At 35.1% G+C, this 25,635-nt stretch overlaps 1 protein-coding gene across 1 annotated transcript; it reads left to right on the top strand.

The window, feature by feature from the left end:
• The first annotated feature begins 6,129 nt into the window (after positions 1 to 6,129).
• LOC115415215 (adenylate kinase 7-like) lies at positions 6,130 to 14,671 on the top strand. The gene is made up of 18 exons (XM_030128722.1): positions 6,130 to 6,325; positions 6,413 to 6,562; positions 8,819 to 8,933; positions 9,035 to 9,129; positions 9,208 to 9,318; positions 9,415 to 9,498; positions 9,777 to 9,865; positions 9,954 to 10,044; positions 10,171 to 10,248; positions 11,322 to 11,471; positions 11,576 to 11,704; positions 11,839 to 11,944; positions 12,251 to 12,379; positions 12,459 to 12,524; positions 12,645 to 12,842; positions 13,648 to 13,865; positions 14,058 to 14,216; positions 14,310 to 14,671. Exons 1-18 carry the CDS (start codon positions 6,248 to 6,250, stop codon positions 14,343 to 14,345), a joined length of 2,082 nt encoding a protein of 693 aa, XP_029984582.1. The 5' UTR covers positions 6,130 to 6,247; the 3' UTR covers positions 14,346 to 14,671.
• Positions 14,672 to 25,635: the final 10,964 nt, after the last annotated feature.

Here is a 25,635-nt window from a genome sequence, read left to right as displayed (position 1 = left end):
ACGCCACCATAGTGCAGAGATGTTACCTTGGAGACCACAGGACATGGGTAGAAGTGGGAATGTTTTTTTCTGTACAAATCATTTATCATTTAAAAGAAAAAATTGTTTGCAATGTACATCCTTTAGAAAGTGCATGAATAGGTGCATGATTAGGAAGTGCAAAATTTGTTCTTTGTTCTTGTGAGACTGTACAACTACTATCCTAAAAAGTACTGTATATATATCAATGTACTACAGTCAGTAAATGTTACATATTAATAGTATCCCATACATTTTCTGCGGATTGTTTTATTTCATCATGTACTGTCTGGAAGTTTGCAAACAACCTCTTTGATATCCAATTTATGTCCTTCAAATACAAAGTGACAGAGAGATTAGGACACTTAGGAAACCTTTGAACTGTAATCATGTTAACGAAATTAGTTCATAATCCTCGCAGCATATTTTTTCCTGTCATATTTTAGTGGAGCCGCCCTTCAGGTCTCTAAGGATGTGTTAATATGACTAAGCTTAACCAGGGCACTGGGGATGTGGGTGATAGAAGTGGGTAATTTGAGATCTTGTCTGAGCAGTCTGGTTAAGGAGCCGTCTAAGGGGACCTCAGTGACAGTTTGCCAGTGTTGTGGCATGTGTGAAGAGATGAGGGGGGCCAAAAGCATGCCAGACAGCTGAGGGGCAATATTGTAAGAGAGTTTGGGGGGGGGTGGGAGGGAGCTAAAAGCCGGGTCCCAGAGCTCCACCAGTCGACAGATCCCTGGGAAGGCTTGTGCAGAGAGCGACAGGGCCGGCGCTGAGTCCTGATTGGCTCCAGTGTCTCCTTTTAGGGAAATGGAGTGTAACAGGTGCCAGTGGCTGCATGTCACCGCAGACCGAGGGTCGAAGCTCAGGCTCCTTATTAGTCACCTCATCCAGTCCCACACACCATCTACATCCTCATGCTGAGTCCCTATCAGGGAACTGGGCTGGCCTGGAAGTACAGTAAAAAATGTAAATACCCCCCCCCCCCCCCCACACACACACACACACACACACACACACACACACACACACACACCATCCATACTCATTCCATATGTTCCATTTGTAGCTCTGAGCTTTGATAGATCTCAGTTAGACCGTTAACCTACTTGACTATTTCTGGTCCCAGCTTTTACATAACAGAGACCTGAGTTTCCCTCATATGTTGCATCTTTATTATTTAATACCACTTCATAGCAGGGTTTTGTGTACGAATTTAAGTGACAGATAATATATTACACCAATATCAGTTTGATGAGTGTAAAACTAAAGAACACAGTAATATGAAATTTTATCTTTGTAGGGGGAACATATACTCCACATCAGAGACATGAAATGTTTAGGTAGTGATGAAATCAATACATTTAACTGTATTTAACTACAGTTTTGACTGAGCATTTCTTTTTTATGCTACTTTATACTTACACTTCACTACTTCTCAGTGGGAAATATTGTACTTTCTACTTCACTATATCTATATGACACTTAGAGTTTCTTGTTTCTTTTACCTATAAGCATGAAAATGTGATAAAATGGAATACTACTGTACATGTCTACAAGGTAAAGCAACATTTGATTTTATCTGATTTTATTTTTTCTATTTAACCAGGAAACACTGAGATTGAAAATCTCTTTTAGAAGAGTGCCCTGGCCAAGATAGATAGGCAACAGAAACAAAATTAATCATGTTACAAGCAGAATAGGAATATACAGGGATTATATGAAATGCAAGACTGTTATGTGCAAATAGAAAACCTTAAGTATTACATTAATTTGGCAAAACAGCTACATGCACTATTTTTATAGGCTGGTTCAGATATACATCCTGTTAAGATTGTGTCTATTCATATTTTATGTCAATTTTATTTTATTCTACTTTAGTTCAATTTTTATTTCACTTTTTGTAAAATTTTATATTTTATTTTCTTATTTTACATTTTGGAATTTTATATTTGCTCTATTCTTATTTTATGATGTATTGGTTTTTTATTCATATTGTTGCACTGACTGGAGAAGCACTCCTAATTTCAATGTACAAACAGTGACAATAAAGGTTACTCTATTCTACATCACATGATGTAGTTTTCTTAATAAGAAAACCAGAACAGAGCACAATATTCTACAGTAATAATAATATAATTATTTTAAAAGGAGCTGCTCAGCATAATAAGTACCTTGACTTGTGATACTTAAAGCACATTTTACTGATAATCCTTCTTACTTTAGTGCCATTATGAGTTCAATACTATTACTTGAGCTAGAGTATTTCTACACTGTGGCATTTCTACTTAAGCAAGGCATCCTGGCACTTCTCCAGCTTTGGTGATAACAATGTAACACTAGTTTTAGCTTGGGTGGAGACACCTAAGTGCTAACTAGTGCCAACCAAATGAAGGCTGTGGGCAACAACAGGGGCATGGGGACAGTCAACCATATTTTTCTCTATCTTCCAGAAGTATAACCACAGAACATAATTTTTGTTTTACCTGTTAAGTCATTCCTCTGGCCATGGTAACTATCACAAAAATACAGTTCCAAAATTCATACCCATAAAACAGTTTCCATCTACAAGTAAATTCTTGTACTAATAATTCAAACATATTACATCAAAACTTGTACTTAATTAGTGCAAAATCAATCTCACTTAGCAATAACTTCAAACTGACATAACTATTTCAAAGAAAGAGAAACAGAAAAAAGAAAAGGTGGTATATGCGCGTGAAAACCTGGATATGCAACATACAGTATGAATTATATGCGAGCATTACCTGAGCATATCCTCTGGCCACAGCTGCAGCAGAGATAAACAGAAATGACAGTTTTTCATCTGCTGGCCTGAAAGAATAACACATAAATCACCATTTCAGTCTCTGAATAAAAGTGCAGCATCAAACACATACAGAAAAGTTTGCTTTACACCTGTGCACTTGATCAGTTTGTTATTATGGCACTCATAAGTTTAACGGATCAAACTAATGCAAGATTGAACTAAACACAAAAACAGAAGATACTGATTCATATGAAAGTATTCTTTAAAGTATAACAGTATAGAGTATAAGAAGGACTGCAGTACACCTTCAGTAAAAGACAGCATTAGACAGACACCTTTTGGTTACTTTTTGGTTGAAAGGGACGCTGTGTTTTATCAACAGCTCCCTTAAAGTCAATGAAGCATTTTTTGGCAGAGTCCTATCTTTATCACCAGGTCTTTATCAGGATAAAGCAGATTGGTCTTAAACGGGTCAGAGTTTTGAGGCACATTCATCCTTATAAGGGCACGTAGGAAGCACACGGTTTGTCTGTCCTGACAGCTGCCCCCTCTGTAACCCCCCGCCAAACAACCTCCACCACACACATGCACACACTTAGGCAGCTGTTCGCAACAACTGCCTTGAAACAGTCACTGTACTTTGACAGTGGTTTGTTTGCCCTCTTCACATACAGTTCATGTTTTGGCAGCAAATGGAAAAATGAGGTGAGAGTTGCACAGAAATCAAGGTGATTCATTTTGTGCAGTTTGCTGAACGATCTTTACTGCCAAAAACCTTAAAAATGATACTGCTATTAAATGAATGTTTAGACCATCCATATTTAAATTGCTCATGAGGGAATTATGTGTTTTTTTTAACATTTGACCATTCCATATATGACTAAGCCTACCTACTGCAGTTACTTGATAATAATAATAATAATAATAATAATAATAATAATAATAATAATAATAATAAAAACTAGTGATACAGATTTAAGTATTTTGCCTGTTGTCTTACATCTATGTTTTGTCCACTTTCTTAACAGTAAATAAGTGACTGATTCCAAGTCTTTGCGACTATAAAGTAATAAATAAGACAATAAGCACTCCTATTCTCAATGCAGCACTGTTGTCCTTGCATCTGCAGCTGTCACAGTAATGTGCCACATTCCTGCTGTAAAGTGTTGACAGACTGCATGCTGGTTGACACATCAATCAAAACTATCACATCGGAAGCCATTTTGTTCTTAAATCATTATCTGTGTGGACAATAAGCAAAGGAAAAATCCCTGACATTATAAATCTCACATTGTCTTTGATAATCTGGTGAAAATGTATTCCTGCTTGGTATAGCCCTCGGTTCTTCCAAAATATTTTTTGCATGCTAAGTATGTCCATTATAATAAACACACATGGGGAGTAACGGGTTACATATAATGGCTTTATGTGATAGCGTTTCAAAATAAATGTAGTTGTAATCCCATGTATTTAATAAGAAAGAGAAAACTATACTTAAATTGCAGTTACTGATCAACATGTTAGTGATTACAAGGGATTTTTTTGGTAAAACAATTATATATAGAATATATAATTGACTATATAGAGCTGTCAGAGATTGATTTTGTGTCTAAATACTCACTGAGTTGTTATTGTTAAATGAATGCATCACTACAGTCCCTTCATGTTAAATTGACAACACTTTAGTTACCAATATTGAGTCCTATTATGAATTTAATGATGCAGAAATTAAAATAGTTTCAACTGGTTTATGATTGATTATTCTAAAATAGCAATCTTCCCAATACTGAATGCCACTTTCTAAATAGTGCACAGTGAATAAATATTTTTCAAGGCAAGACACATCTAAATCCTGAGAATCTTTCACTGCTTTGTGTATACATTGTGTGTTACAGAGTGTCACCATCAAGCCCTGCCAGGAGTTTCCTAGATAATGTCAGCTCTATAAATATATGGAGTGCTTTGAAAGTTTCCATGTCAGCACTCCATTGTCCTGTGCCATAAAGGGATCTACAGGACCACAGATGTGTGTGGTTTGTGTGTGTATATGTGTGTGAACGTACTTGGAGGTGTTAAATTCTCTATAAGTAGAATTACGAAAATACTATTTGTGTCTAAGACAGAATATGACTGTAAATGACTGGTTTCAGGTTAGGCAAATATACTACATACATTTTTTTTTAACTTTTATTTCAGACCCATTAGACAAGGAAATATCTAAGTAACGAAAAATCTAAATAATTCTATAGTTGTTTTTTTTTTTTTAAATATTGCCATAAAGATTATTATGATAGTATTTTACTGGGCTGATCCACTTTAAATCATATTTGTCTGTCTGTTGAACTAAAATGATTTTAACATCCTTAATTGTTAATATCTTCAGTGGGCTTACATTCTAAAAGTACAATAACATTTCCTAGAATAAAATAAAATATAAAAGAAAGGAGAAAAAACAGAAGAATAACTGAATAGATAGATAGATAGATAGATAGACAGACAGACAGACAGACAAATAGATAGATAGATAGATAGATAGATAGATAGATAGATAGATAGATAGATAGATAGATAGATAGATAGATAGATAGATAGATAGATAGATAGATGGATAGATAGAAAAAATCAAAGCAGTAAAGTCATTACATTTAACATTAATTTTAACAATATTCTGCCACTGTTTAATCACAGTGGATCTACAAATACACATTTAATAACAGTCACAATATTGTTAAAATTGCACTTATTTTTATTAAGACATTTCAGATTATTCGTATTTGTTCAGGTTATTCACATTTTTTGTGAAAGGATTGTTTGTAAATGTAAATTTTCCTTCATTTTTTTTTTTTTTTTTTTTTTTTTTTTTTTTGTAAATATTTCCATATAATTTAATTTTTTCCCACTAAAAAAAAGAGAAAAATTTGTAGTTGTCATAAAGGTTAAAGATAATAATTCAGACCTAAGACCTAAAGAAATAAAGAAATAAAAGACCTTAAAGAAATAAAATCCAAAAGAGAGAGATTGATAATACCTTTCAATCCAACATGGCGGAGGTGTAACTCTGCACTGATATTGCCATAAAACAAACAAAAAACTTAAATGTTTTATCAATTAGAGTTGTTTGACAGGATAAAAGAATACATACAGAGGGACTAGAGCACAACTGGAGAGTTGTAATGCTTTAAAAGATCTATTTTCAGCCCTAAACAGGTTAAAAAGTAGCTCTCTTACTACATTTAGCCTTGAGTTTCTTGACAAATACAGCTCCAATCGTGTAACAGGTAACGTAAAGTAAAACCTTATGTCGCAATCCGGCTATAGGCTCTTAGCAACCGTAATGAGTCTATAGCAACGAAGAAATGATGGCTCCGTGAAGAAACAAATGGACTATTTTTTCCTCATAAATCCAGACGATAAGTATTAGCTACACATATAAAATAATGACAGATTAAAGATTTCAAAATGGGAGACAAAAAGCCAAAGACTAAACGTGTATTTGTGAATAACGTCGACGGATATTCTTCCAAGCACATCGCTAAGGTACAATAAAAGTGTGCTTATGTTAGCGTTAAGTGACCTTCTCCTTTGTTGCTTGTTTACAGTACAGTATTTTTTGTTATTCATCAGTTTTTATCGACATGTACACGCGAAGAGGACGATGCAGACGCAGATGAAATTGTACTTTCTCATGGAGGTGAACCTGCATTTCACATAGTTGGAACAGTGTCTCCAACATTCAAAGAAGAGAGGAACAGTTTTCTACTAGAACAATATAAGGTGAATAAGACATTGTTTTTTCATGTATCTACAAAAAATTGCCTAATTGCAGTTTTGAAATAAGATGCTTTTATTCTTGTGATGGAATGCAACTGTGATGAATGTTCAGTACTGTACAAACTTAGGTACTTTTATTTTTATTTTATTTAACTTTACACTTACAGGGGGGGGGGCTGAAAAGTTCATAGCCTGACTAAGAAGGAGTTATTCCACAGCAATGAAACTTGGAATACATTAATTCAACCTCTCCTGATACTAACTGCATGGTTTCCTTCCAGATAAACCCACATTGGATAAATAATTTAGGACTTTGAAAAGTAGTACTACAGACATTTCATGAAAGTGCTTGCTTTTCACCCCTCCCTCATTCTCCCTACCCTCTTGAATTCAGCTTCCCAGTTTTGCACAGTTGATAAAGCTGGAGCATCATCCCCTATAGCAGGGGTGTCAAACTCATTTTAGTTCAGGTTCCACATTCAGCTAAATTTGATCTGAAGTGGGCTGAACCAATAAAATAATAACATAATAATATATAAATAATGTCAACTCCAAACTTTTCTCTATGTTTTAGAGTGAAAAAAATAAAATTACATTATGAAAATGTTTGCATCTACAAACTATCCTCTCAAACAATGTGAATAATATGAACAAACTGAAAAAAATGTGTAATTTTAACAATACTATGCTTCAGATTATCATTTACACATGTATGTTAGAACTTACAGATCACAGTGGCTCTACAAATACACAAAACATTTAGTAACAGGTGGAATATTATTAAAATTGCACTCACTTCTCTTAAGGCATTTCAGATTGTTCATATTTGTTCAGGTTATTCAAATATTTTTGCAATAATATACTTTGTTTTAGTGTAAATACATGAAAACATTTACATTTACAAAGAGAAAAAACTGGAGTTGTTAGTATTTTAAGGTTATTATGGCCCACTTGAGACTGAATTGGTCTGAATGTGGAACCTGAACTAAAATAAAAGGATTGTTAACATCTTAGTGTAATTTTTGCATTTCACAAATTCATCCCACTAGACCCTTTAGTGGGCCGGATTTGGCCCCCGGGCCGCATATTTGACACCTGTGCCCTATAGCAACCATGTCAGCATGAATGTCCTCGGGGGCTAACCCCTTTTTCTGCAGGCATTTGATAAGACCACGGTGCCACGGATGGTTCACCAAATGTCTGTAGTACTACTTTTCAAAGTCCTAAATTATTTATCCAATGTGGGTTTATCCGGAAGGAAACCATGCAGTTAGTATTAGGAGAGGCTGAATTTAATTTATGCCAAGTTTCATTGCTGTGGAATAACTCCTTCTTAGTCAGGCTATGAACTTTTCAGCCCCCCTTGTATATACTACATCTCAGATAAATATTGAGCCTTTTACTCCCCTACATTTTACTTTTTAGGTTACTATTTTTCATTCTCTTACTGTCCAGTGGGGGAAAAAAACATGTCCCCAAAAAATTACATTTTGCTGACACTTGCATTCTTATCGACTTGTATACAGAATCTTGGCTTTTTTTGTGTAATTCTACAGTGTTGTATAATTACTTCTATTTAGGTAAAGGAACTGAATATGTTTGTTTTGTTTTATGAATATATGCACAGCCTGTATTAATACCATTAATGTAACACATGACGTCTGGTCTAAAAGCAGAAATACTTGTTTTTAGTTCAGTGTATTCATTTGCCACACTTCAATCAATCAATCAATCAATCAATCAAACTTTATTTATATAGCCCTTTTCATGCAAACAGAGTGCAACACAAAGTGCTTCACACAATGATAACAATAAAACACACAGACGGGAAGACTTAGTAGTAGTCGATACTAAAATAACAACAGCCTTCATACAAACAGACGGGAGCTGAGGAAGTGCTAGCATAAGTGAGGAAACACCAGAGGCAGGATAAAAACGCAAAATAGAAAGCAATTTTAAATCAACCAATAAATAAGTAAATAAATAAGTTAAGATAAGATAAAATAAAAGAAATAAGTAGTAAAATAAAAGAATATGCCAGCTAGAAAACAGATGAATAAAAGTGAATGAATAGATACATAAAAAATAGTTGTAGTAAATACAGAATAAATAAGGAGATAAAATTTAACTAAAAGCAAGGCTAAAAAGGTAGGTCTTGAGTTTGCTTTTACACACTTCCACTCCTTAGAGCTAGAGTTCAACATTACGTGTGTTTCTGGACAAAATGCAGTGCTTAACAAGATGTAGTGTCTGTCACAGTCACCAACTCGTGATGAGCTGCTTGAGCACTTCCTGGAGTGTGATGTAGTGGTGTACAACATCTCAGAAAATGCCACACAGCAGCTGATTGAGGAGGCAACATGGGCCATCACAGGTGAAGTGATAATACCTTGTCTGTTTATTACAACGATAAGAAAAATATACATCTACATTTTCTTCATCCACCTTACCATTTCCCTCTTTGTTTACATACAGCTCTGCACGCTGGAATGGAGGGCTTCACATCTCGGAAAATGTTCATCTTAGTCTCTACTGTGATGACCTGGGCCATGACCAAACCACAGAATCCAGTAAGCCTTTGAGAGGCATTTAGTTTATGAGTCATATTCTTTAAAACACACCAGTGCCATAATACTGTCTCTCCTTAGGATGAAACAGATGTTCTGCTCACAGAGGAAGAGTACAGGAGAAGAAGACCACATCCCCATTTCAAAAACCACAATGAATTGGAAAAGCTTGTGCTTAAACTGGGTAGAAGTGTAAGTGAATTTTATTCCATCTTTCAAAATACATAGAGTGGGAAAATACAGCAAAGTTCAATGATTAAATTGTCATGTGGTTTTACATTCTTTCAGAAAAAGTCCAAACTTGCAGGTTATGTTGTAAGCAGTGGTCTTCAGTATGGAAAAGGAGAAAACCTCTTTCATTACTTTTTTAAGGTAAAAACTGAAGTAACTAGAAGCACTTGGAGAGCGCAGACCTCCGCCAAGGCAGTTCAGATCAGATCAAGCAGATCAAATTTTCATCCAAATCCATTCATAACTTTTTGCATTATCTTGCACACACAGACACACAGACAGACAAACAAACAGACAAACCAACACTGACAAAAACATAACCCTCCTTGGCAGAGGTAACAACAACAACAACCCATGTCACACAATACACAGTATGTCTTTGTTTATTTTCAGATATGACTTTTTGTATTATCTTACAGGTGTCATGGTTGATGCAGTTCCCACAGGTTCCTATATTTGGTCAGGGGGCAAATTACATCCCCATGATTCACGTATATGACCTTGGAGGGTGATCATTACTTCCAAATCTTCTGCATTCACGTTTCCTTTAATAATGTTATTTCTGTAAAACTGAACAGGCTGTGTTCCTTTTGTAGAGTGATCCAAAACATAATCGAGGTCAGGCCTAAGTCAAAATACATCCTGGCTGTTGATGATTCCAAGAACACTTTGGAGGAAATAGTGAAGGTAAAAACTGACAAAACAATACTGCAACAAGTACATTTAAGAGGCCAGTTACTGACAGTGATAGGTGTTTTGGTCATCTTAAGGTGTGCAAGAATGATTTTTATTCTCTTACCCTCGGCCCATTAGGCGATCAGTGACGTAGTGGGACCAGGAAAAATTAACATAGTCCCTGAGCAGGAGGCCATCTCCCTGAAGGCTTTTGAGGTACAGAAATCATTTTAACATTGACGAAAATAACAAATTTCTTTGAATTTAAATGTTCTTGAAAACATCAACAAATATTCAACTTAACACAGACAAACAAAGACTTAGTGGTTTTTATGTATTTTAATGCCAAAACTGTCACACATTAGTGTCAAAAGTTTGCAAACACCTAGTCTTCACTGTCATTGAGAAACACATTCATATTCCTTTGTTTATATGCAGGAAACTAGGTAATGTGATGGTATGACACTTAAATTTTTGAAAAAATGTTTATTATTTGACTCATTTCATTTAGTCACCTGTCAGTATCATCATTTCCCCTTTATGAACATGAATGTTTAATGTTGCTTGCAACACACTACCTTGTGTGAACATGGTAGACATGATTTTCATCTGCAATAATAGTGAAAACACCAACTCCCATGATCCCACATTACACTGCAAAAATCAAAATCTTACCAAGTGTATTTTTCTTGTTTCTAGTCAAAATATCTCGTCACACTTAAAAAAAGACATAATCATCTATAGAGTAACTTTTCAGTGAATTATATAAGAACTTATTTTTAGACAATAGATGTTGAAAGTCCTATTTCAAGAAATCTTACCAAGATAAGTTTCACTCGTTCCATTGGCTTCAATAATTCAAGATTTTTTTTTGCTTAATTCGAGCAAAAAAATCTGCCAATGGAAGAAGTGAAACTCATCTTGGTAAGATTTCTTGAAATAAGATTTTCAAGATCTATTGTCTAAAAATAAGTTCTTATATCTCACTTTAAAGTTACTCTTTAGGTGATTATGTCTTATTTTAAGTGTGGCAAGATATTTTGACTAGAAATGAGAAAAATGCACTCGGTAAGAGTTTGATTTTTGCAGTGTACTTCACAATGTCACTCATGTACATTTGGGTTTTGTACTGTTCTGTGTGACAGACATGAACAGAAGTTATATAGTTTACATTTAAATGAGTAAGGAATCATTTAATGTAAAACGTCCGATCCCAGGTTAGTAAAATGGTAAGTACATGTGACATAAAAATGATATTCATTCTCTGATATTTTTGTGTCTCGTCTCAGCCAACAGAATTGGAATACTTAAAAATCAACCTCCGCCTGGATGCATTTATTGTGAAAGACTCCTTGAATATCAACTGGATGTCCGAAGCTGGAATGGTGAAAAACATTGAAAACATTGTGGAGGAATATAAAGTCACCAGGCAGCTTCTTGTGAGTTTTCAGGCCCTTAAACTGATAAAATATCAAAAACAGTTGTTGTTTTGTTTTCCAACTAAATGAAAGTTGTTTTCCGTTTTTTACTTGAATTTCTGCAGCCAATTAAAATCTGTTTGGTTGGACCTCCTGCTGTCGGTAAAACTACAGTCACAGAGAAGCTCTGCCGTCATTACCAAATACACCACATCAAGATCCAAGACGTCATCAAAGAAAAGATCACACAGCTGGTTGGTGGAAGATGCCAGATTACAGATTATTATATGATTTCAGAAATTGTAAATTCTAACATGGATTCGCAACTGAATGGAAAGTTTATATTTATTGATCTTTTTATGCTTTTTTTTTTTTTGGAATCTAACAGCAGCAGATTGTAAATGAAGCAGACCCTGAATCTGGCAGTGAAGAGACGGTGGCCTCTGCACGAAAACAACTGAAAGATATACAGACAAGCATGGAAATGAATACAGGTTAGGTATAGAAACGCATGGAAAGTACAGTACAGCTTAAACTGTATGTCATTCTTCAAATATTGTTGTTTTGTTAAATAACCAGTATGTACAAATTGTTTATTTTTTTATATTTATTTAACCTTAAAAAGTTGCTGTATATACCATGTCACATGATGCTTTTGTGGTGGACAAAAGGGTAATTTTCTGTCTATTAAGGTTTCTGTTTGGTCGTTTAGTTAAAATGGTCTGATATTTTTGTTGTTCAATTACAGTTGTGATAATAGATTGTTGTACAGATTTTCACTGGTGATTTTCCATCATTAGGTCGAGTAGCTGATAATGTCCTTTTTGAAATTCTGCAAGAAAAGCTGAATTCACAGCCATGTTTGAACCAAGGATATATTCTGGATGGCTTCCCTAAGACTTATGAGCAAGCAAAGTTGCTTTTCTTAGGTGAGTGTCATCTATATTAATACTGTACTCTGTTGTGTAAAATACGATTTACTTTGCTAATTAAATTTTTTTCATTCAGATGAAGCAACAGAGAACCTGGATTCAATGTCCAAAACACCTGGGTTCAACAAGAAGATCATTCCAGGTTTTGATGGACTTAATATTTATTATTAACAGAGAACGCGATCAGTACTCACCCCCTTTATTCCAATAATACAAACCCTCATGCACAATATTTTTCTTGTATATGTTTCATGTTTTGCAGAGCATGTCTTTGCTCTTAGTGCAACTGATGAATTCCTGATAAAAAGAGTGCAAGGACTTCCAGAGAGTGTGGCAGAGAAAATGCACTATACCCACGAGGAATTTGTCCCTCGTCTAAACAGATACAGACAACTGAATGCTGCTGAGGAAAACCTGCTGGACTACTTTGATGAACTTGAGATTTATCCAGAAATACTTGGTATTGTGCTCCAAGTTCCATATTATTGATCTGAAAAAGCAGAGAAAAACAAAACTCTGATTCTCCAGATTTTAAAGGACATGTTAGGCCATATATCTATAGAGAATATTGTCCTCTTGGCACATTGAATAGTTAATGGAAGAAACATTAACCCATAAAGATCCAAAAACACCCACTGGCAACCAAAAGCATCTACTGACCTAAAATGTTTAATACCTGTTGATCTACTAATCCTATCAATGCATGTAAATGATTGGTGTAAAATGCAGTTCATCATCTTTTCATGGTCATCAGATATGACCCATTTGAACGTTCAGTTACTGTGGAAACACCATGATCATCTAGAACATTGATTCACCAGGAAAACCCATGGAGTTGGATCAATGACAGTGGATGGAGAGGCTGATGAATGATAGATTTTACTAAAAAAGTTGCTTTTTCTTCAGCTTTCTCTGTTTCTGATATAATATCCCTCAACTTTAATCTGAGTTTTTATGAGCATTGACATGATCAGTGAATTAAATATAGGAAAATACATGATTTTTCACTTAAAAATGCAAAATACAGAGGATAATATTATAATAAATAGTGATAAATTGCTTCAGAAAGGTTAGAGAGAAAATTTCATTTGGGAACTGACACAGAAGTAGCGCTGGGTCTTTATGGGTTAAAATCTAAACATTATTTGTTCCTTAAATCAATTTTCTTCTGTCTGCCAACTTTACAAGCAAGTGCTTTAGATCTGCTTGCAAAGTCTGCCAGTTTATGTTGTTTCTGAAGTCAACATCATCTTATGTCTGTCCAGAGGTTGATGCTGATGATCCTGAAAACAGAGAAGTTATGAAAAAGATCATCGAGACGGTGGGGAATCCAACAAACTATGGTCTGAGTCCTGAGGAGCAGGAGGAGGAGGACAGGAGGAAAGAAGAAGAGAGGAAGCAGAAACTGGCTGCCGCGGCAACTGAGAGGAAACTCAAGAATGAGGCTGCACTGGCTGAGATGGCTGCACAGTATCAGGAGTGGGTGAGTCCAGAGATAATGTGAGGGACACATTCACAGATCTGACAGCGATAAAGTTGGACTGTCCTAAAAGAAATAGAATAAAGCAAAGTGAAATCTGGTCAACGAAGGATTGAATATACAGTAGATTTTTATTGGAGTAAATGTGTACTCTGGAAAAGTACAGCTGTTCAAACATTTGTTCATATTTTTTAGCAGAAGAATTTGTCAGAGTTAGAACGGCAGGAGGACGAGCTGCTGGAAGCTCGTTCTCTCCCTCTGAGGAACTATCTGATGAAGTACGTGATGCCCTCACTCAGTGAAGCCATGGTCGAGTGCTGCAAGATCAAACCAGACGACCCTGTCGACTTTTTGGTATGACTTTTAGATCAAATCCACATTTGAACAGCTCCACTGAACATCAGTGACATTATACAACACCTTGTTTGTTCTGTTGTGTCTCTGCAGGCTGAATATCTTCTGAGGAACAACCAACAAGACTGAAAAATCGCAGAAAGATTGTTCCATTTGCTTTTTTTTAGACTGTTTATCTATATTTTCAAAGATGATGATTATACCAAAGACAATATGTATAACAAAAAGAGTAAATCACAATTGTTACAGCATTCTAAGGAATAAAACAGGTTTGATTGGGGGGTGGTTATTGTTTTACATGCAAACAGTATTAAAGTAAACTGACTTTTGAGAATGATAGTAGCCTGGTCTACTACTCAGTTCAAAAACCTCCAGTCTGTTCACTTCCCTTAGTACTGTTTGGATGTTACAGTATATGTACACATTTATATATGAAAAGTAAAAATGAAATGGTACTGTCAGGTGGTGTTTCTGGGAATATATTACAGCTGCATTATATGTTACCTCTATAGATATTTAATGCTGTGCTCATTTTAACTACATCACTTACTGTTGGTAGTTTAATCTACCACAATGTAGCATACAGTTGCGGAAAAAATTAGTAGACCACCCTTGTTTTCTTCAATTTCGTGTTCATTTTAATGCCTGGTACAACTAAAGGTACATTTGTTTGGACAAATATAATCATACAACAAAAATAGCTCATAAGAGTTTAATTTCAGAGCTGATATCTATCTATTTTCCACGGTTTTCTTGATAATAACCAACCATGTTTTCTTTTCTGTCAGTTTTAGTCACACGATACACATAGGAGATAGTACTTGATTGCATAAGTATTGTTTTTGATTACTTTTGATGGTCTAATAATGTTTTCCACAACTGTATTCTATAAGGTCATCATATGTTTGTTGCTGTCCTGAGAACAATTTATATCTAAAGAGTATACATTTCATGAACCCAGAAAAAAGGTATGTTTTCAGCGATTATTGACTCTTTAAAGGAACATCTAATTCTTCAGTTTATCATAAAGCAATTGGTTCATAATTAACACATTTGATGTTTTCTCCCAGGGAGGAAAGAGATGAAAACTTGTGATGTGAGAAGTTTTCCACAGATGGGTCTTGTTGGATTCATGCTTAGTGTCTCAACATCTGAAAAAAACGAAAAAAAAGAGAAGAAAACACAGATATAATCACAGACTTTTAGGTTATGTGGATATAAAATGTCATCTGATGTGAGTGGTGTGAGTTTCAGTAAGTTTCAGTTCAGAGGTTTTAATCTAGTCCTTCAACACTAGGTGGTGCAGACATGCTTTTTATGAGGCTGACGGATTTTGTACTTGACTTTCACTGAACTGAGCATATGTTATTAACAAAAACATTTTGACTATAAAAGTGTTATGTATAGTTGTGCAATTACAAAAAAAAAAAAAAGTCTGGCTGCAGAAAAAGCCTCTTCTCTGAAAATGTCATTAAATGTGTCATAAAAAATGAATGTTTTGCTTCAGTTGTTGCAGATATTAAAGTCAAATTGGTGCCTAGAGCTTGATTTGTAGGTTGTTTGTGACTGAATGAAGCCACCAGTTAATAACCAGCTTTATAATGGAAAAATAAGTCAAAGTACCACCGGGAGCTTATTAGGTTTAGTTAGATGCTTTATTCTTTTACTGTTCTGGTTAAAAAAAAACTAAAAACTAAAAGAGAATTAATACATTAAGACAGTCATATGGATACAGGTAAAGTCAATTACTGAATGCATGAATGTTGTTATTATTGTGTCTTGCATACTGATTTTGTAAAATAGTGACGTTTATCCATTTGGCATGCTCTACAGTGAAAAAACCATTTTCATTATGCTTCAGTGCAGTGTGTTTGAAGGCGATAGGTGAGTAAAATATTGGAAAGAGACTCTGCAATTTGCAAAAGGTGAATAGGTCACCCCAGTCATCTACAATAACAGTGTTATTTGTATGACACTGGAAGAGAAAGAATCATCTGCCAGAACAAATTAGGAATAACTTCCTCTGTGTGAAGCCATTCCAGCTCTGTCTCAGACATTTATTCACATATTTATGTGGAGAAATGACAAGATGTGCTGCCAGGCGCCCACGTTTCCCATAACTCGTGTCTTTATTATGTGTTATATGGTTTAGCTTTACTGGACTTTAAAGTCAGCCAGCCCCTTCCTTACTTCCAGCATTTAATTGGTGCAAGCAGGGACATTATTCTACCATACCGTGTTTTATTTTTCTCACTAAACATGTTAGATGATACCAAAGACAGAAGCGCTGAAGTAGTGTTTAATATAGTGTGTAATGTGGAAGTGGATTAAAAAAAAATTGACCTTAAATTGAACTTTACCACAAGTTAATCCTCATTAGTGCATATTTGTTTTTAGTGTCATACCTCTGCATAAACAGCTGTACATGAGGTACCCTAAAGCATTACATCCACCTATTTAGCAGCTGAAAAAGCTTAATATGAACACTGAGAATTTATTGTAAATAGCTGTATTTTCTCTCAGGTTTGACTGGAAAACATGAGTCAGTATCCCAGATGGCCCCAATGCCTGTGAAGTATTGAAGCATCTCACCTGCTCCAAGGCATGCTGGGAAAAAAGACAGGCTTACTGTAATCGTAGTTGTCCACAGAGGATGTACACTGCTGGAATAATGTTACCTCCCCCCGCTACGCAAAAGTACATCGACCTCTGAGCTGCAACTACACACTGAAAAGGTTTTGACGCAGACTTTTTATGAGCTGTTTTCTTTTTGGGGGATTTAATCATTTTAATACCATGGCTCGCTTCTTCACATACAGATGTTCCACCAATGAAGTTTGCAGAAGTGCTTTGCTTTCACTACATCTTGGTTCAACCCATAAAAATCCCAGTGCTACTTTTGTGACAGTTCCCAAATGAATTTTTGCTCTACTGAACCTTTCTTAAGTGATTTATTTTCAGCGTTGATTGTATTATTATCCTCTGTATTTTGCATTTTTAGTGTAAATCTTGTGTTTTCCTACATTTAATTCACTGATCATGTAGATGTTCATAAAAGCTCAGAGTAAATTCGAAGGTTATTATATAAGAAACAGAGAAAACTGAAGATAAAGTGAGTTTTTCAACAAAATCTATCATTAACTGAACATAAAACAAGTGTGTCCATCCACTGTCGTTGATCCAACTCCATGGGTTTTACTGTTGAATCAGTGTTGTAGAAGATGACGGTGTTTCCACGTTCACTACGGAGCCTCTGATTGTCCAAATGGGTCATATCTGATGACCATGAAAAGATGACACACTGTACTTTACACCAATTATTTACATGTAGTATTGATTCCTTTAATATGGCTTTCCTTCAACCTGCAGCTGATTTTATTGGTATGAGGCCACTGTCAAAAGCAGCATATGCTTCTTGTTATTTTTCTGACAGCACTGTTCAGTAATGTTCATGTAAATTCTTGATGTGATAAACTTTTATGGAAAATACTGTAAATTTATATATTGAAAGCAGAGACAGTCTAGAGGTAGTGTGAAAAATAGTACCACCCTCAGCACCCGTCTAAAATATATAAATAAATATTTGAGAATATTAGGAAAAAACAGCTTCATTATTGGCGTCTGAGGCCCACACTGGTCACAGCCACAGGTCACCGTCTGGTCGACCATAATGGCCGCTCTCCAATGGAAAACCTTTAATCCAGGTTGCCAGAAATAGTGAAAAAGTGAAGACTTTCACCTGAACAAGCGAGGAACAGGGAAGAAATGTCTCATTCTGCAGCTCAGGGCGGTGGCTCAACCACTTGAAATACAGAAAACGTATGGTGGAAATACAGTTCTGTGAGTTCAGAGTGTACCTGACCTTTACTGCAGATTCATGTCTGTCAATAGAAAGTAACTGGTAGCTTGAAAAAAGTAGACCTTTTATGTAGTTTATGACAACATGTCAGTATGTGTTACTCCCTGCAAGAATATAATCCATCCTCGACTTCAAACCTCATATATGTGTGTGTTTGTGAGAGACTAATAGTAAGGTCAGTGGGTTTTTCCTTCTCCTGATTGAAACTATTACACTTTAAAATCACTTTTATTGCTAAACTGAGCTGTGGATCAAAATGAAGGGAAAAGAGATGGTGAGTCAGTGGTCGTCCCTATTAGACTTCAGCCATGCACCTATGTTTGTTTAATCTCCTAACATAACATATACCTCCTTTAACCCTATAATGCCAAACATATTTGATACATGAGTTTTGAAGCCCTCTACATGATCAGTGGGATATTTTTTCTTGAAAAACCTGAGGTATACAATTAGATACATGCAATACACAGATAATCCACCAGGGGGGAGGAATTCATCCACTAGAGGCCTTTCCAGTGACATTACAAGACTGTCATTCATGAGGAAGGAGGCAGAACTTTACCAATTTTGAAAAGGAATTATCTATTTGTTAGACATGTTTGTGTTATATTATGTTTTTGTTTGTTCAAAACTAATCATACTTGAGCACTGAGACCTGATGTATCAAATATGATACAAAATTGAGACTCATACATGGAAATTGATATTTGAAAAAAAATTTTTTTTGGTTGTTCATAAGGACCAATAAAGGCTCCAGTTTCAAAGAACTGGAATTTTCTGTCAATGATTTAATGGTTCAAGCTTTACAGGGTTAATTTCCCCTAAGAATTCATAAAATTCATCCGAAACTGATACTGAACTTTATATAATTTGGTAAATGATATGTAAATAACATACTTAAAAAAAAACCAACAATAATATAAATAATCTGTAGATAATGTCCCTCAATATTAAGAAAAGTTCCCATATTTGGCGTGTGCTCTCAGAGGAGCACAATTCAGAATGTGGCCTTTTAGACCATATCATCAGCCTTATTCTAAATATGATTCTAGCTGCACAGATACAAGAACATGTCTACACAAAAAGTTTTGTTTGGCAGAAAAGGAAAAGACTTATATTTTTCCCATGTTGTGTACATAGTCCACTATGAGGCATACAGGAGGCAGACTTTTACCTCCAGTTTGGAATCAAGGGCTTATGGGAAATTAGTCATGCTTTCCAAATATAAAAAGAAAATAATGCAGACTTAAGCCTGCTCACACTTGTATTACCTGAGGAAATCTGGTCATTTGTAATAATTCTGGAGGTGGTCTGTCATCTTAATCCCACTTGAATCTGCCCTGTCTATAATTTGTGAGGTAAAAAAAAAAAAAAAAAAATACACCATAAAAGGCCCAGCTTTATTTTAGAAAGCACATCCATCTGTTACAATATTAGTCCAGTGAAAATCAATACTGTGATGACAAATGAAAGTTTTATAAGTGTTCGTGGTTGAAATTCAGGAGGCTCATGTGATAAATGGGATGTTCACTGAAAAAGCAAACTTAAATCCTTCAGAAAAGTATCACATCAGAAGATGTTGAGATGGATGACATGTATGACAGGTACAGTAAGGAACATTTTTGATATTTTTCAACAGTGGTGAACCTTGCTTTGCCACTAGAATTAGAGAAAAAAAAGTCAGTAAATGAGTAAAAAACAGACTTTGCTTATCCCAGGTGAAAACGCTGGATGAAACACAGATGTGGGGGTTAATTTCCAAATTACCAGAGGTTCATGTGTTATACTCATCTCGTACAAATAAGGCTCTCCTATTCATTTTGAGTGAGCTATTGATTTTAGAGTATGTAATTATATTCAGATTTTAACCCATAAAGATGAAGTGCTACTTCTGTGGCAATTCCCAAATGATTTTTTTCTCTATTTCTACCCTACTTAGCCGATTTATCACCATTTTAAAAAATATAAATAAATAAAAAATTATCCCCTGTATTTTGCATTTTTTGGTGTAAATCATGTTATTTCCTATATTTAACTCACAGATCACTTCGATGTTTATGAAAACTCAGAGTAAATTCACAGTTAATTATATCAAAACTGAGACAAATGAAGAAAAAGTTACTTTTTCAGCAAAGATATTGCTAACTGAATGTAAAAACAAGTGTCTCCATCCAACTCCATGGGTTTTACTGATGAATCAGTGATGTAGAAGATGACGGTTTTTTCCTTGTTCACTACCTTTCTGAAGCGATTTATCACTATTTATTATAATATTATCATCTGTATTTTGCATTTTTAAGTGAAAAATCACGTATTTTCCGATATATTGATTCACTGATCATGTCAATGTTCAGAAAAACCCAGATTAAAGTTGAGGGATATTATATCAGAAACAGAGAAAACTGAAAAAAAAAGCAACTTTATTGGTATAATCTATCATTAACTGAACATAAACTAAGCATCTCCATCCATTGTCATTAATCCAACTCCATGGGTTTTACTGGTGAATCAATGTTGTAGAAGATAACGGTGTTTCCATGGTAACTACGGAGCCTCTGAACGTCCAAATGGGTCATATCTGATGACCATGAAAAGATGACAAACTGTATTTTACACCAATTATTTACATGTATTGATAAGATTAGTGGATCAACAGGTATTAATCAGTTTATATCAGTGGATATTTGTGTTACCGGTGGCTGTTTGGGCCTTTATGGGTTAAGAGACTGTACTTGTATCTTGCATTAATACTATTACATGTATTCTATTACTCTCCAACACTGTCTGCCAGCCCCAGTCACAATGACCTCTACCACCCTCATGGACACACACAAGATGTAAATAGCATCTACCACCCCCACGGTGGTCACTCTAACATCTGCTGGTGGTTCAAAATGCAAGACAAGGACCACACACAAATGAAAACCATGGATACCACTAGTGGTAGTGTATGTCTTGTCTTCACACCCATTCATTCAGACCCCATGTGCCGGCCATATTGACCGACCTCACACCAGAACATGGTGTTACATGTTCATGTGGGCACATTTACACACACACACACACACACACACACACACACACACACACACACACACACACACACACACACACACACACACACACTTTACTAAGCTGTGTTTAACAGTGTTTGCTTTTGTTGGAAAATGGACCTGACTTGGCAGCTTAAATGTGTGAGTGTGTGTGGTCGTGTTTTTTCTGTATTTGTGGCGTCACACAAAAAAAAGAAAGTCATTTCACAACAACTTTATGGGGAACAAAAGCTGTAAAACCCAAAATATAAATGAGTGCAGGTTATGGTGAGGACTTAGGTTAAGATTAAAGTCACTAAGAAATGAATGTAAGTCTGTGTAATGTCCTCTCAAGTGTTGGAAACAGGGAGCTGTGTGTGTGTCCCTGCTGTGTGTATGTCCTTGTGTGTATCTATGGTTCAGTGTGGATCAGTGACCCATCCAAAAGGTTGACCCTCATTTGACATGTTGTGTCTGCATGTCGCTCATGAGGACAAATGTTTTACTAGTTAGCTAAATGTTGTCTGCCCTTTGAAAACAAGGGGGAAAAGAAGTTACTATGGGACAGACTGTAAAGACCCAAGAGGATGTTATAGCAAAAATATGTATAAATGTTCATTTAAGTTTGACCTAAAGAAAGAAAACCAAATTAAAATCACTGTCCAGTTAATTATGAATTTAAATATAGTTTACATATAGTTTCTGGAAACATAATGTCTAAATTACTCATCGGTTGGTTTAATTGAAAGTATTTCTGTAATTTTAATCTTTTCAGTGGGTAACTATTTCATGTGGTATACTTCTTTCTTATGCTATATACAGTATATTTTATCATTTTGTCTCCTTGCTAACTCCAACAATCTGAGTTGCAACTACACACTGAAAATGCTAAGATTTGACAAAGGCATGTGTCACTTCAAGTGGCATTTTCTTTTGCAGAGATTTATTCATCTGAAGACCACAGCTGTCTCCCCCACATGAAAATGTTCCACCAAAACAAATTCTTGCACTTAACAAGTCAGCTGTGATTTACAACCAAACCAAACAATCAAAGAAACAAACAATTGTATCCTATTTCAGAATGATCCTATGATTCCAAACTGTGAAGACTTTCTGTTTTTGTCTCAGTTTGTCCATGTTGACTTCATTGTCCCTATCGGATAGATGACTGAAATTCCGTACATATTCTGCATATGGACACGTTTGTAAAGAATCAAAGCTAACACGCACCAAGCGAGCTCAAGCAGTGAAACCTTGTGAGGTCATTTTTCTTTTGGAATGTGGACTCCTGCTGTTCAGTCTGGCAGCAGCTTGTGTTTGTGTGTTTGCCTGCATGCATGACTTTTACGTAAGATGTTCGTAATTATGTGGGTCTTTAGAGTCAGAGCACACAGGATGTTGTGCATGAACGAGATCTCACTGAGTCTGTTTACATGACCGTAAGAAATCCAATAACTACAAGTGATCAGATAATTGTAACAATCAGATCTGATGTATCTACATGCAATACTTGAAAACCCTGGTATTCACATTTCAGTCCATTATCAGATTTAGTATGATATATGCATAGGGATGGTAGACTCAAACTGTTATTGTCTTCCACTCGTATTTGACTATGTCACATTTATGATTTTTGTTTGTTTGTTTTATTACACACGCACAAATGAAATAAATCTGATAACAGGTAAGCATGCATAAAGACATCAAAAACATCAAAGGAATGGGGAGGAATCTAGGTGTGTTAATTTGATTTATCTCATAAAGCATATTACATTATCATGTTTACATGATGACTTGAATAGGAAACTAGATAATGATCTGATTTTTATTGTGCATATAAACAGGTTCACTGTAAAGTAAAATATAACTACTTTCAGCAAAATCCATGAAATCTGAAATGCTGCTGACTTGCTTGTGTACAAAAATGTCTTCTGCATCCACACCTCTGCAAATAAGTGATCTTCAACTGCAGACTTTATCTGTAAAAACTGAATTTCTACCTTCAATCAGTTACACATTTACATATTGCCTTGACTGGGCAGTAAAACCTCTCTGGGTCAGTCAGGAACCAGAACCTTTGGCTAACTTTCATCCTTTTTCAAGTATCAGTTAGAATAGAGGAAGTGTCGGCAGCTTTACTCATTTCTCGGCAAGCTTGAGAGTAAACAGGCCCTTTTAATCAATCACATAAAAATATCTGAATGGTTTCCAAGCGCTAATCGGAGCCAGGTCTACTCTGCATGTCTTGTCTGTTAGAGAATGCATTCCTTCAAGTTTGTAAATGAATATTTCAGACAGCAAGACGCTGATCAAATGTGATGTAACGCAAAGAATTTTGGAAAAAAGAGACTGAAGAGTTTGGTTTCGCAAAGGCACTTTCTACATTTTTTTTTTTTTTTACAGAAAGAGTTATGAAGTTTGTGTCAATAATTAACTGTTTAAAGTTCAAATGAAAAACAATCTTTTGAGGCAGACATTTTTTATTGTTTTTTTTTTCTTTCCCTGTTTTCTCACTGCATTTTTGATCTGATTTTTGTCCTCACTCTTGGCATTGTTGTTACATTAGGTGTTTTCAACATCTTTAAAGTGCATTTTGAAACCATTAGAAAACACATTAGAAAATGTTTATGGAAATGGCAAAAATCAAAGCAATTTTCTTAATATCACAAAGCAACCTTGATTTGCTTAACCCTTTCATGCATGACTTATGAGAACCTTAGTCAAGATTTTTTTTTTTTCTGGAGTGTTTTTATACCTCCTCAGGCATAAAAAAAAAATTGCGATCAAGTTTTTTTTTCATGGAGTTACAAAAATGTCCATGCATTTACTTTTTTAAGTAAAGAAATATGTATTTAAAACCTAATATCAGAAAGTAAAATGAAAACAATGAAATAAAAACATTTTAAGGCTGCTAATTTGATGTTTTCTCACATTTTAACATATTCTAATGCTAGTTATTACCTCATATAATATGCAAAAAACAACTCTTTTTGTCGAACAAATAACAGCTGATTTACACTTAAACATGTTACTGCAGATCAGGTTTATCAAGAACAGCAAAGTTATAGTAATGGTACGAATTGCAGTGTATTATGGCATGTTGCATAAGTGTTCACTGTGTTGGCTCATATGAAACTATAACAACAAAACCTATGAATATACAAGAGAACAGCAGGAGAATAACTGTCCACTGTAGTGACCACAATGCATGAAAGGGTTAAGATTGATTTTGCACGAACTGTAAAATACAAAGATCAAATGAAGAGTTCACTGATTCTGCATCTTTCTGGAAAAAGTAACGGAGTTGTCAGTGTTTTAAGAGGACCTGGACAGAGATGGGTTTCACTAGTGAATCAATGTTATAGAAGATGTCGGTGTTTCCATGTCCACTAAACGTCCAAATGGGTCATATCTGATGACCATGAAAAGATGAGAAATTGTGCTTTACACCAATTATTTACATGTATTGATAGGATTAGTGGATCAACAGGTATTAAACAGTTTAGACCAGTAGATGGTTTTGGTCACCGGTGGAGGTTTTGGGTCTTTATGGGTTAAAGTCAAATTATGACCTCAGAAAAACAGGCCTTTTTTCAACTTCATTATGTATAATTTTCCACATAATTGTAGAAGGTTTTTGATATGTTTATTTAATTTAATTCCAGGGTCTTAAGATGAAGAGAGACCTGGATGAAAAGAAGGAATTTATTAAACTAAACTAAACTAAACTTATAAAATAACCATGAGTCAAATGGAAAATCCAAAAACACTGAAGCCTCACAAGGGAAATGGCAATGGAGAGGAGGAGCTAGGAGAATAGAAAACTACTGAGGAAAAGATGAGTAAAGGAGTGGAATATGGACACAGGTGAGACAAAAACACAGGAAGTGATTTGAAAAAGACACACAATGAGATAATGTAAAATAAAACAGGAAATAAACCATAAACCATGAAAAGAGTGCTCTACTTTTTATACTGCACAGGATGCAACACATTCATAATTAGAATTTTCTCAACAGAAGCTTTCTTCTAAATCACTTTTAATGGTCACGGCTACTGACAACTCTCATTTGTGCTGCTCATATTTTTGTTCCACTTCTGTCACAAAACTCATAACAGCATTTTTTCATCATTATTTTCTTTTTTCTTTTTTTTTTCTTTTTTACCCTTCATTGGCTAGAGAGTTTTCGTGCAGACATAGCTTTAGCCTGAATTTTTCCCATTGCCTTTTGGGTATTCACCCCTACAAGCAATAACTGTAATTAAGTGTAACTGGGTAGTGAATGCCTTGAATGGTGTCACACTGCTGAAATTTTTTTTTAAAAAATAAATAAATAAAATAAAAGTTTATGTCAGAACTATAGCAAAATAGTCTATATGTGCAAATGAGAGTTTTTACAACATAACGAAGAAAGAAGTAGAGGGATGACCATATACTACAAAACAACCACGTTTATACAATTACACAAATCATTTCTTATTAGTTAGACATTCACAATTACAATATTATTAAATAAAAATGTTCAGT

This window comes from Sphaeramia orbicularis, chromosome 24 (assembly GCF_902148855.1).
Source record: "Sphaeramia orbicularis chromosome 24, fSphaOr1.1, whole genome shotgun sequence".
Classification (NCBI taxonomy): Eukaryota; Metazoa; Chordata; class Actinopteri; order Kurtiformes; family Apogonidae; genus Sphaeramia; species Sphaeramia orbicularis.
This window is presented reverse-complemented; position numbering and strand designations above follow the sequence as displayed.